Here is a 12,766-nt window from a genome sequence, read left to right as displayed (position 1 = left end):
AATTTCCTAATTACATATGGGATTCCGGAATGGCCTGAGTCAGCTACACACGATTCATAGCTCTTTTATTTCTGTACAGGTAAGGGAACGTGGGACAGTGGAGCAGTTAGAAACACTTGTCAGCCATTTGTCCCAATTCTTATGCTGAACTGAAACTGGAGGTGCTAACCCAAGATTAAACTTTTCCAGCATGCTTTTCACCTGTATGAAAAACATTACCCCACTCATAAAAGCTGGAATTTTGTACTTTAGTCTAATATTCATCTTTTGATCTGACATGCAAATCTCCTGAGTATACAACAAAAACAAGAAAAAAAAATGTTCTTTCCTACCCAATACTTAATGCTCCTCAAAGTGTGAAATTTAGTCAGGCTATGCATGTTTTTGGGTAACAAGACTGGTAAAAGATTCATTGCCACAAAAGTAGCTCATCACATTGCTTAGGAGAAGAGGTGATGACAGCCAGTGTTTGGTGCAGTGCTGCTCTTCCTCTACTAAACCCTTTGCTCCTCTCTCAATTCTCTCTGTCCTCTACTTTCCAGAGCAGCACATCCCACCGCCAGCTCATGGTTATCAGTTGCATTCCATGCAAACAGAACCAAAATCAGAGCAGGTCTGTCTACCTCCTAGGAGCTCTCTCGAACCAGATGATTTGCTCATTTGCTTCACAGTTAAAAGCTTTGGAGTAACTACTGATTCAAGTTTCTGCTTCTCTAATTAAAATCCATAAATTAGCCCTGCAGCATCCACCCTTATTAACGTACTCTCCGTGGCCCCTAGTCCAGGCCCTCTCCCTCTGTCTGGCCTCTTACTGACTCTCTGCACAAGTTGTTTGACCTTCCAGAATGTTCCCATGTATCTACCCTCCTCGTCTCCTCTGGCTTCCTATAGCTGCCCAAATTAAGTTCTACGCTCTGGTTACGGCTCTGCCCCTCACTCGGAACTGCTGAATTCCACTCCTCATTCAAAAAATCTCAAAATATCTTTCGTGCCCATTTATACATACACATATATATATATAAACATACATACACATCTTAAATATCAATTCTGTGTACAGCTGCTCCTGTAATTTACGTGAGCGGAAAGGTGATATTGGATAAAATGACTACTTTGTCAATTGTGTGTCTGCGTCCATTTCCATCTGTTGATGAAGTGCGCTTTTGTACGTCTCTTTGGAGAAAAGCATCTGCCAAAGGAACAGATGTAATAATGTATTACAAGTGCGCCTGTGTCTCACACACACTTGTCAGGCACAGCAAATGTCAGAGTCTTGTTGACAGGAAGAAATGCAGATGTTACCTTATCCAATCTTATCCTAAAACTGCCTCCCTTTTTGCTGGATGATTCTTTCTTCTCTTTTTTCCAGGTGTTCGCATCTGTTTAAGGCCTAAACGTCCCTTTGAAGGCTGCAGGGTCAGCAGGGGGGAAGTGCTTATGTAGCATCTTTGCACAGCCTAGAATTCAGCTGTATGTCAAACGTGGCAGGAAGAAAATTACAGCCTGTTAATCTCCAAGATACTGTTTTTATAGTTTTCCCTTGTTTTACCACTTAGCGTTGTCTTTCTGCTGCTTGCTCTCACACCTAATTACACACTCCCATTGGCTGGCTGTTTCCAGTGGCCTTAACCAATCGCACTGTAGCTAAGAGCAAATCCCCTGCTGCGGGAGACACCTTTTGGTTTTAATTATCCAAAGGGGTGTATAAAATGCTGCCTCGCCATGGGCTGCTGCCACTCTCCGTCCGGAAGCCATTGCAGAGGTACGGTTCAAAAGGACTCGGGTTCCGTTGGCCAACTGCCCCCGTGTCCAAAGAGCAAGGTGCTTGTGAATGCACTCTCCCTCGGAGGGTCCTCGCTCAATTCCAGGAACTACGGACCAAAGACCATCTTCCTAACCTGCAAGGGTAAGATTGTACATGGACCTTTACAGAAACATTTAGAAGCTACATGGGCCAGAAGTACAATAATGACAGATGCATTATTGTGTTATTTTGTGCAGATACGGTTTTCTATAATGTGTAACGATGAACAAAAGATGCTGAATTGCAATATCAGCTGGCTGATAATGGGATGTGCACTGCGTTTAAAATGTCACGACATTGTGAGTGTACAGATTGCTCAGTGTGCAGTACTTTATCAGGGTTACAGTGTTGGATGGCTCCATGTCCCACAGGAGGTGAGAGCTATGACTCATAAAAAGAACAAATCAGTTTTATGCAATGATTTTATTAACAGGTTGTGTCTTGCACTATAAAATGTGTTTTTCATGGGACACAGATAATTCCTTGGCTATGATTACTTTCAGCACTAGTTTGTCGCCGCCATGGACACATCGCTCAGAGACTTGGATCAAGTGATGAAACCCCAGTGATGTTGAAGGAATATCAAATGTCCAAGAACAACAACATTTTCTGTTGGGGTCCTACAGCAGGAATTTACACCAGTTTACACTACTCTCTCACTTTTCCTGGAAAACTGCTAATACACTCAGCATAATTAGCTGCATGTGTCTGCATCTCATGACGGTGCCCTTCGTCAGGGTAAAGCTTCCAGCTGTGCAGTTTTTCACAGCACTGCGGTTACCTGCTTCAGAACCGAGTGACATGCGTACACGCGTGTGTGTGTCTCTCGTCAGGGACCGGGGACAAGCTGATGATGGCTCGCTGTGGAGGCCCGTCCTTTTCCTTTCTCTCCACTGGTCTGCTGCTCACAACGGCACTCTTACCAGGTGAGAAGGATCTGCGGCCGACACTCAGAATCATCCCATCAGGTTGGTGTGTAGCCCAAAGAGTGACGTTTGAGGGTGACAGTGTAGAAACAAAAAACTATAGAGTATTGTCTTAAGTATCTGATTAAAATGAATGTTGAAAACATTCATAATAAATACCAGCTACGTGTATCTGTACATGTGTTCACTCACTCATTCTCGTTCACCACGTACCACTGTCAAGATGGCGGTAGTCCGGAGCCTATCCCAGAATCCCTGGGCGCTAGGCTAAGAGGGGTAGCACATCACAGGGTAACCGCATGTGCACACATTCACTCCCTCTGGGTAAATAAGCAATGCCACTTCACCTGAAAAGCATGTCTTTGGATTGTGGGAGGAAACCAGAGCACCCAGCAGAAACCTGCACAGGGCAAACATGGATTCTCTGTACAAACTGTGCTGGACTCAGATCTTATCCCAAAGCTGCCAGGTACTGTGTCGAAGCAGCGCTACCCACGGGCCTCTGCTGCCCTGGGTCTCGTACTATGACCTGTTGTATATCTCCATCCTGATGGGCTTCAATGACAGAAATGGCGACTTGCTGTCTGAGCACACCTGCCCCAGATGTGGATGGGCTGTGATGGCTTTTAGAACGAGACCATGGATGGAAGTCTCCTCCTTTCCGCCATCTAAGACCAACACTGTTTTGTGCCTGGCTGGGTCTTGTGATGTGAGATTAATGGAGCAGTTCTAAAAAAAAAAAAAACTACTTTTACTGCTGTTGGCCCCCATTGACTTCCTGGAAGTTCGTTCAATTTAGAAGGAAAAACGTGAAAAATAATTGTGTGCGTGTGTGTATATAGCTGACCTGATGGGTTTTTGTTGCTGTGTTTTACGACTCAGTGGTAATTAGGGGCTGCCTTTGGGCATACCCCCCCGCTTTGTAGTTTTATGGGTAGCCTATCACCGCGGTACCCCCACCGTGCCAGATGCCAGGCAGCCTACCTCCCTTGTGCGGCTCTTCAAAGAGCCCTCACTTGTGCCTGCGGCGCTGGTGGCTGCTGAGTGTTTCACTATATTTCCAGCACAGATGTGGTCGCGACCCCTGAAAAACCAGCCTTTCTTCTCCTCCTCTTTCTCCTTTATTTCCCCCCTTTTTCCAGCTCTCCTGGTTGCTGGTCCAATGGGGCAGCGCCCAAAAGGAGATGGTAAGTAAAGGATGTTGAGCGGGTTCTTCTCCTCAACTTGCCCCTGTCCCCACACACACACACACACACACACCCACCCACCTGCGTTATGTGCCCCTGCTTAGTGATAGTAAGAGTCAGTAAAAATCTTTTCTAAAATCACATGCCAGCTGGAGATGCCAGCGAAGGGCAGATGGACGATGACTCTTCTCTCAAAAAGATGACACGGAACAGAAGAAACATCAGCTGGTATAAGCAGCACTCGGACTTCTGGAGTTGGTACAAGTACTTCACGGACACGGGAAATCAGAAGGGAGTGAGTAGTAAAGCGGCACAAGGTCCATCGTCACTGCTCTCACCTCAGTACAGGGAGGGAACTTGAGACCTGAAAGTGTCCCCTGGGTGGCGAGTAGAAATAAACTGGGATTTTCATGTGCACATGAAGTAAACAAACATACACAGCAGCAGAGAAAGTCCTGGCACACAGCACCTGTCATACAGATAAAGGTGAACTACATAGAGGGACGTCTGGAGTGAACTGAACACACACACACACACACACACACACACACACACACACACACACGGACTGTTGTGCACAGTGTCACGTGTACCTATGGTTCATATGGTGGAAAGAAACTAATTGCACTTAAGAGTCACACGTCTGTATCTGAGTGTCTCTTCTGCTAAAGTAATGAACACAGTGTATTTTCCATGAGATATTCGTCGCTTTGGCGAAAAGCGTCTGATAAATAATACATGTACACGTAAATGCACAGTGGCTATAGACAGCTATACACTCAATAGAGACACAGTTACACTCGTGCCTCAACTTGCACCCTTCGTTGCGTGACCTGGAGTTTTGTCCACATGTCCACAAGGCCTGTGAGCAGCTGTTCACATTAGCTGTGTGTTGCCACATAATGCACAAGTGTATAGAGAAACGTAAATTCTTCCCGACCAAGTGAACGTAGCCACACAGACAAACACTGGTGTGTACGGAAGGCAGTCGTGTCGTAACAACACACCCATGCGAGTGACGTGAAGGCAGCAGCCCGTAGCCTGCATGAGTCCTGTTTCCTGTTACGGTGTCAAACCCCCGGCAGTGAAGTGTTCTCCAAAAAGACCCTGCTGTATGAATAGCTACATAACTGTGAGAAGCTTGTTGTCGTCGTTGCTGCCGCTGCTATTGTAGTACAAATGTCGTCAGTTGCACAGTGTGTGATAGCAGTTTCTGTGTGTGTGTGTGTGTGTGTGTGTGTGTCCTCCTCACTCAGGTTCAGGATCTCGACCGCATTTACCTTTCATACCTGCAAAACAAGAACAGGGCAGAGGGGCGCCGATCCTACGACCTGTACCTGCGTCACCTGGGCGAGATCTACAAGTCCTGCGCCGAGTCGGATAACCCCGACTGCGTCACCTCCTACATGAGCAGACCCAAAGGCAGGGAAGAGGCGTCCAGGCCTGCTCCCGTGAAGGCCTGCGACCCTTACAGGGACCCCTACTGCCTTCGGTCTCGGGGCCGTCTTGCCGCCATGGCTCCGGCAGGGGTTAAAGGGCCAGCCCCCATTCGGGCGCCTGCCGCTCAGGCTTCGGCTCCGGCTCCAGCCAAGTCCACGGGTTTGGGGAGCTACTACTACTACGCTCCTGTCGCGCAGCCCTTCCTGTCGGCCCAGCAGCAGGCAGAGCTGCTGCGCATCTGTGATGCCAAGGATGTCGAATGTCTGCAATATCACTTGCGCGCTGCCTACGGCTACAGGGCAGCCTCGGCTCCAGCGCCATCGTACGCGCACCTCGGCTGCGACCCCGGGAGAGACGCGAATTGCGAGCCGAGGGCAGCGCTAAAGAGCCCGTCGGACTCGTACCACTCGTATCCGACCTGTGACCCAAACTATGACCCGTACTGCATACCGTCCTCCGCCCCCGCAGAGCAACCTTGCAACCCTGTCTTTGACGACAACTGCAATCCTCTCACCGCGTCCAAGCTGTCGAGCCGCCGCAAAGCTGAGCACGAGAGTGACCTGAGGGACGAGCCGGTGTCCAGCGCTGCCTGCGACCCCCATTACGACCCCTACTGCCTGTACAATTCGGCAGCAGCGCTGCAGAAGCAGCCCGGCTCCCCGCCTCACGCCGTGCCCCACGTCCCGCTCGGAGCCGAAGAGGAATCCCGTCACCACCTGGGGCCGCGGGGAAAGACCAAGGAGGGCTATGACTGCTACATGTTCTACGACAAGGAGTGCCTCCCGCTGGGCGCTCAGGACAACAGTCAGGCAAGTGGGGCGAGCCTCTTGCGCAGGGCCCCCGCCAGAACTTCCTACGAAGACACTGGGAGCAACTGCCACCCGTACAACCCTGCGTGCGGAAGGAAGGCCCCTCAGCACAGCGCTGCCGGCGAGGCCTATGAGCCCCACCTGAACCCCGATGGCACCCGGAACGGCGTCGTTGAACCGGACCCGGACTGCGACCCTGAGTACGACCGCAATTGTCGCCTGCGACGTGCAGATGAGCCCAAAGTCCCTACTGGTGCCGTGGCTCGTGACACGCGACGAGAGGAAGAAGGTGGCCCGAGGGAGCGGCAGGACGAGCAGACGCGGCACAAGGAGCCCTTCCGGGAGACGCCAGGCTACGATGAGCAGCGTTACGAGCCCTACCAGAGCGGCCAGGAGGAGCCTTACGCAGCCTATCCTCCCCAGGAGCACATGGCCACACGGCTGGAGGAGTTCATGGGCGAATATGGAGAGCAGGTGCCCAAGTACGACGACTCGCAGGACCGCCGCTTTTACAGTGGAGAGTACAGAAAGAAGTAAGAAGAGTGACAAACACAGACAAACGTCGTGAAAGAGCCTGTAGATCGCACACACGCAGGGATGTGAGAAGAAAATTGGTTGCAGGAAAGTGCTCTGATGATACCTGGCAGTTCCCCTACAGCGAGCTCTGCTGTGCAAGTGGAACACGGTAAAAGATGTATTACACTCACACTGTAGTGACATGTTTTTCTGGGTTAGAATCCCTGTGACGTTACAGTCTGTGCCGTGTACTCGTTTGTTGTCAGTATACAGCCTGTGTTTTCCTCTGTTCTTGTCTGTTAAATTGCAGTTTTCACCCCCTCCCTCGAACAAAAAGAGTAATAAAAACATGTCCCTCCTTTGCTAAATTTGCAATTATTCACCTGGTTTTTATGATGATTTTTCTTTTACAAATATTTTAAAGAAAAAATGTGCCAAAAACACTTGGCACTTTATATGAGCTTTAGTGGATTTATTTTTATTTCACCATGGACCGTAACTTCCTCATACCACTATGTGGTGGGAAGAGGAGCACAAAGGTCTCTGGAGATGAACTTGTAAACTTGAGGTTGTGAATGATTAACTCGAGTAATGACATCCTCAGACTGTTCCTTGTTGCTCTTTGTTTGCACCCTGCTCAGTGAGGTACACTCATGTAAACCAGGAGAATGATTCCTCCTCTCTGTTCAAGTAATTTTATATAGCAGGTCATCGCATGTTTTAAAGTAAAGGAAAATCTAATTTAATTGTGTCCAATTATTCCAAACTGCACTTAGAAGGCACCAATAATAATATCTGGACCTGTTCAGTAAGGCCAGATGTAGTAAATTGTGCTTTTTTGCTTCGTTCCACTCCAAAGCGAAGTTGTCAGGAGCACTTCCGTTGAGAGCAATAATTGTAATTAGTGTGTTGATATACAAAACTATGTTCACTTTAAGATATTAAAGACAATGGAACAATTAAATGTATTTAATAATAATTTCATTACTAAAATGACTGAGATATAAGAGTTGTATAAGAGGTCTTACCCAGATTTCTTCAGAGGTGTAACATGAGGCTGGAATGGACTTCTGCTGCTCGTAAATCGGGCACCGATGTAAAAATACATGGTATTCAGCACTAGATTATGCTGTGGCAGCTGCTCCGCTGGGCGTCCACCAGCAGAGTGAAACCTGACCTGTTTCCCACTTGGACTTTTTGGGGACGGAGCTGGAAGGGGATATAGATGCTACGGTAATGCACCGGCATTCAGAAGCTGCCAAAATGCACTAGATTATAATTAATAATAATTGTGATGGTAATTAGGAATTTGCGGGCTTTCATGTTCCTGTAACGTTTTGCTGACTCTGTACGCTCAAGGGCACCAATGGCCAATTCCTCACTGTGAAATTCACGCAATGTTCTGGATATCTTGCTAAGACCCAGTTCCTGCGAGCATTTTAATGTTGTCATGAGAATCTTGCCTGGGAAGTTCTGACAAAGTGAGCAGTACATAGAAAATAATGTGTTTCAAAAGCTGACGTGAAACACAATAAGTGGTGTGTTGGCGTACACACACAGTGTATTGATGAGTGTCAACACTGACGAGTCATTAAACATTAAAATGGCCTGGAAGTAACTTTAATTAACCCATTAAACATGTAAGTTCTAGAATGAGAGACAATAGCAGCTCAGAAAGTGATGTACATGAGAAATATTTTCTATACGTTCTATATATGTCAAGTTCTACAGCAACAAAACCAACACCATTAACATGAACGTTAATGAACATTTTATGTTCATCGGGTGAATGTGTCACTCTAAACTGCTGTGTGCCTGCGTCACGGACTTTGAGAATAGGTTCCGGACCATTGCAGCCCTCAGACTGGACACCGGTTATTGATCGTGAATGAAATGAATTAAAGACCCTCTTCTCATCCTTTCGTGACACAGATTTTGCGACACCACCATTTGAGCTCCAACAGCATCAAGCAATGAGTCATTAAGTGTCTTTCAGCGCAGAACTGGAAGACACTCAATGAGCCAATGTTGTACTGTACATTAATACATTAAAATTCTATTAAGTGTGGCTATAATATAACAATCCTTCGGGTCTCAGTCATGTCTCTCAACCTTTTGTACCTCTGATTTGTGAGCCAGCTGTAGCTGCCTCCGTCTGAGGAGTCCTGAGGAGAACCGTCTCCTCTTTTCCGGCTCTCGCTGATCAGACATTAACACAAGACGTGAAACTTAAACAAAAACAATGACCTGAATGATCCGATGACTTGACACAAGCAGGTATGAGACCTTTCAGGTGTTTCACGAGCTATCAGTACCATTGTGACTTCACACACCTGCAACATTTTTCACACTATTTTCACACCGCTGACCGCACAGCCCCTACCGGCACCCTGCTGTCGACGTGACTGCCGTGCATCGGCTAACGGCGGCGGTTGGCTAGTGGATCCACGGGCAGGTTGGGATACAGGAGAAAGCCGGTGAACGTGGAGTCGATGGTGCTGTCGGTGTAGACGCCGGAAAACTCCTCTTCGCCGTATACCTGCAGCCAAACCTCGTCCCCAGCGATGAGTTGCAAGATGACCGCCCCCGAGGCCTGGTCCAGGTTGCCCGGCTGGAACTGGTCGAAGGTGAACACCACCGGCTTGTTGCTCTTGTACAGGCTCACCTTGACGTCCTTGCCACTGACGGCCAGGTGGTAGGTGAAGTAGTAGAGGCCGGGGAGGGCGCAGCGGAACTTGCCACTGACGTCATCGTAGTGGTGCTGCTCGTTGTAGAAGATCTTAAGGAAGCGGATGGGCACGTTGGCTGACTCAACGGGACTCACGAGGCCAACGCTGAAGGCCGAACGGTACGTGAAGGAGCTCTCACCCCGCGCACCTTTCAGACCCGGGTTGCCTGGAAAGCCCCGGGGGCCTGGTGGACCCTCAGCCCCAAGCGCTCCTGGCTCGCCTTTCCCCCCCGGTGTACCTGCAGCACAGACACAGACCTACAGCACCGACGCATGCAACAGCCTCAGAAACCTTTTCCAAGGTTTTTCCTGCCCCCTGTGTTTCTCAACTGAATCGTGAGCGGTGAAATTGGAAACCTAGAGAGCAGCTAGAGGGAACCTGTGCGAAGGGGAGAACACCAGCTGTGTTCCCAGAAACAGATCCAATCCTGTAGTCCTCCGAAGGAAGAGGTATAGCAGAGAAACAAGAAACAATTAACGACTTGTTCTGCCATTTCTCACCTGGGTCTCCAGCATCTCCCTTCTCGCCATTCTTCCCGTCTCTGCCATCTCTTCCTGGAAGACCATCATGCCCTGGGGTCCCTGGCACTCCTCCCATCCATCTGGCACATGGCTCCGCACTGCTGTCCTCCTGACCCCAAGACAGCCCTGGTCTCCCCGCAAGCAGCAAACTGAGCATGAGGGCCCACATCATCGTCATGGTGACGGCGACTGCTGGTGGGAAGACAGAAGAGCAGGAGCGCTGATGCCCGGTGCCGAAACGTTGAAACATCAAAAGGTGTCACTCAATTGAAACTGAAAGGCAGCTCAAAAAACAGTAGTTGGTCACTCCATGGAGATGGTGCTTCTGGCGGTGTCTGCTGCTCTCCAGAGGTCTAGAGCCACCTCCCTCTCTTCGGTCCTCATCCTCCTCAATCTGTCTGCAGCATTCAACACAGTCAACCACCGGATTCTACTCTCCTCTCTTAACCAGCTTAGGATCAAAGGTGCGGCACTAAGATGGTTTGAGTCCTACCTATCTGACAGATCCTATCAAGTGGTCTGCTCTCGTTCCTCTCCTCTGCCTCTCTCAACTGGTGTCCCGCAGGGCTTGGTATTGAGTCCTCTCCTTTTCTTGATCTTCACCTCTTCCCTCAGCCCGGTCATAGCCTCCCATGGGTTCAAATACTACTGTTATGCTGATGATACCTAGCTCTTCCTCTCCTTTCCACCTGGAGCAGACATTTCTGCACTCATTGCTGCTCATCTCTGCTTGGATGTCTGATCACCACCTCCAACTCAACCTCTCCAAAACAGAGATGCTTCATCTCCCACCTGGCCTGTCCTCCTGTCGCAATCTATCAATCAAACTGGACAACTCACTCATTTTCCTACTTCTTTGGCTAAGAGTCTGGGAGTAACGACTGACACGAGTCTGTCTTTCTCTCAGCACATCGAAGCCACAACCCGGTTCTGCAGATACATCCTGCATAATATTTGTAGGATCCATCCCCACCTCACAAATGACTCTGCCCAACTACTTGTCCAGGACATGGTGATATCCCATCTGGATACTGCAACTCTCTACTGTGTGGCCTTTCCGCTACTGCCATCAAACCTCTACAGTTGATACAGAACGCTTCTGCTGCTGCCCGAGTTGCGTTTGACTTTCCAAAGCGTTCCCATGTATCTCCTCTACTCATTTCTCTGCACTGGCTTCCTATAGCTGCCCGGATAAAATTCAAGACCCTGGTTATTGCCTACAAATGCATCAATAGAACTGCTCTCAGGTATCTACAAGACTTGATCAACTGCTACACCCCAACCAGACCCCTTCGCTCGTCTACTTCTGTTCGCTTGGTGGTCCCATGCATAAAAAGTAAAGCACGGAGGTTCTCAGTTCTGGCTCTGTTGTGTTGGAATGACCTCCCCCTCTCACTCAGAACTGCAGAAACTCTGTCTACATTAAAGAAGAGTCTGAAAACTCACCTTTCTGGAATCACTTCGCCCAAGATCTCTCCAGCTCATTTACGGTGTAATTGTTCACACACCGTAACTTTATGAGCATCCCCAGATACAGCCTTTATTCAGCCACTACTCCTGTATTGTATGTAAATGTTTGTGTACCACCGGGGGGCGCGGTGGCGCAGTGGGTTGGACTGCAGTCCTGCTCTCCGGTGGGTCTGGGGTTCGAATCCCGCTTGGGGTGCCTTGCGACGGACTGGCGTCCCGTCCTGGGTGTGTCCCCTCCCCCTCCGGCCTTACGCCCTGTGTTGCCGGGTTAGGCTCCGGTTCCCCGTGACCCCGTCAGGGACAAGCGGTTCTGACAATGTGTGTGTGTGTTTGTGTACCTTTAAAAAATATATGTAAGAAGGTGATCAGGATTAGTCTATGCTGAATTTTAACACCTAATCGTGTGATGAACATTGGTGCATAAAGAAAAACTAGGTTTACTTAAGAGTCACGTCTGCAACTACTGTATGTCTTTCTCCTAATGTAATGTACAAATTGTATTTCTCTGAGATGTACATCGCTTTAGAGAAAAGTGTGTGCTAAATTAATAAATGTAAATGTGAGTATTGTAAAACCAGCGGCAAAGAAGCATTTAAGGGCCCAAGAAGTCAATTAGCAAATGATTAATAAATGGTTAAGTCAATCAGTAGTGCCGCAGTGCGTTACAACAAGTTACGCTGTACTTCAACCTGTTGCTGAAGGGAAACATCACACTGTGAGAATAACGTCCCGTTTCAATAGCAACTAGGGAAAACCTTTCTTCCTCCTGCTCTCGTCCTTCATTCCTTCAGAGTACCACGAGCCACAGTTGAGGTCTAGACAGAAATTCCTCCGCTTTGCGTAGTGTCACGAGAAGAACGGGCTCCTTTGCCCGAACTTGGAGCAAGGAGGAGGAGACGTACAAACTGACACTGACAGCGACACCCTGGTGTCGAGGGGTGAGCAAAGCATGCACAGCCCCTTACCTGCCGGCCCACCTCTCTCCCTGGTGTCGAGCACCGGGTCGCCGCTGTTCGCCGTACAGCACAGACTCACAAGTGTCACATGTACCTTCTGTTGCTCTGCAACACATCTATTTTTACCCTCTTCTCTGAGTCTATTTACAGTGCTGCTCTGAAAGGGCAGTAGCAGCAGCGGCTTATTTGTACCGTGACCAACTCTTCCAAATGCCGCTCCATCAACAATGCTTCTGGAATGCTGAGGAGGAATTCAGAGGATCAGAGGATGGGAGCTCAGGCTGCCCTGGTTGTGTAAAACCCCTCGTTTCACCACGCTATGGCCTGTCCCTGCCCTGCACCCTCCCTGCGCAAAGCACAACGAATTGCTCTGCTGTTTGCTAATTAACAGTCAGTCACAGAGTAAAC

General features: G+C 48.8%; 2 protein-coding genes across 4 annotated transcripts; one reads left to right on the top strand and one right to left on the bottom strand.

Moving 5' to 3' along the window:
• The first annotated feature begins 1 nt into the window (after nucleotide 1).
• Nucleotides 2–7,597, top strand: and1 (actinodin1). Of its 2 annotated transcripts, none has more exons than XM_018741349.2 (6): nucleotides 2–79; nucleotides 543–1,906; nucleotides 2,638–2,730; nucleotides 3,873–3,917; nucleotides 4,067–4,212; nucleotides 5,174–7,597. In XM_018741349.2, exons 2-6 carry the CDS (start codon nucleotides 1,723–1,725, stop codon nucleotides 6,701–6,703), a joined length of 1,998 nt encoding a protein of 665 aa, XP_018596865.2. In that variant the 5' UTR covers nucleotides 2–79; nucleotides 543–1,722; the 3' UTR covers nucleotides 6,704–7,597. The 2 variants fall into 2 exon arrangements, with proteins under 2 accessions (XP_018596865.2, XP_018596864.2); XM_018741348.2 differs by lacking the exon at nucleotides 2–79 and having other exon boundaries at nucleotides 89–613; nucleotides 1,370–1,906.
• Nucleotides 7,598–8,286: 689 nt separating this feature from the next.
• LOC108927582 (adiponectin-like) lies at nucleotides 8,287–12,458 on the bottom strand. 2 transcript variants are annotated; one of them, XM_018740994.2, is made up of 3 exons: nucleotides 12,368–12,458; nucleotides 9,912–10,124; nucleotides 8,287–9,649 (listed from the first exon to the last, which is right to left on the bottom strand). In XM_018740994.2, the coding sequence occupies exons 2-3, from the start codon at nucleotides 10,108–10,110 to the stop codon at nucleotides 9,102–9,104; spliced, it is 747 nt and encodes a 248-aa protein (XP_018596510.1). In that variant the 5' UTR covers nucleotides 10,111–10,124; nucleotides 12,368–12,458; the 3' UTR covers nucleotides 8,287–9,101. The 2 variants fall into 2 exon arrangements, with proteins under 2 accessions (XP_018596510.1, XP_029102001.1); XM_029246168.1 differs by having other exon boundaries at nucleotides 9,912–10,121.
• Between the last annotated feature and the right edge of the window lie 308 nt (nucleotides 12,459–12,766).

The sequence above is a fragment of the Scleropages formosus genome, chromosome 19 (genome assembly GCF_900964775.1).
Source record: "Scleropages formosus chromosome 19, fSclFor1.1, whole genome shotgun sequence".
Lineage (NCBI taxonomy): Eukaryota > Metazoa > Chordata > Actinopteri > Osteoglossiformes > Osteoglossidae > Scleropages > Scleropages formosus.
The sequence above is the reverse complement of the archived record's forward strand: the minus strand, read 5'-3'. Positions and strand labels throughout refer to the sequence as shown.

Bases quoted from the DNA above. Each gene is read 5' to 3' on its own strand.
- and1 (XM_018741349.2), top strand. From the start codon at position 1,723: ATGGGCTGCTGCCACTCTCCGTCCGGAAGCCATTGCAGAGGTACGGTT. The intron at 1,907-2,637 runs GTAAGATTGTAC...GTCTCTCGTCAG, and splicing joins CATCTTCCTAACCTGCAAGG to GGACCGGGGACAAGCTGATG. The intron at 2,731-3,872 runs GTGAGAAGGATC...CCCTTTTTCCAG, and splicing joins CACAACGGCACTCTTACCAG to CTCTCCTGGTTGCTGGTCCA.
- LOC108927582 (XM_018740994.2), bottom strand. From the start codon at position 10,110: ATGACGATGATGTGGGCCCTCATGCTCAGTTTGCTGCTTGCGGGGAGA. The intron at 9,650-9,911 runs GTGAGAAATGGC...TCTGTGCTGCAG, and splicing joins GGGAGATGCTGGAGACCCAG to GTACACCGGGGGGGAAAGGC.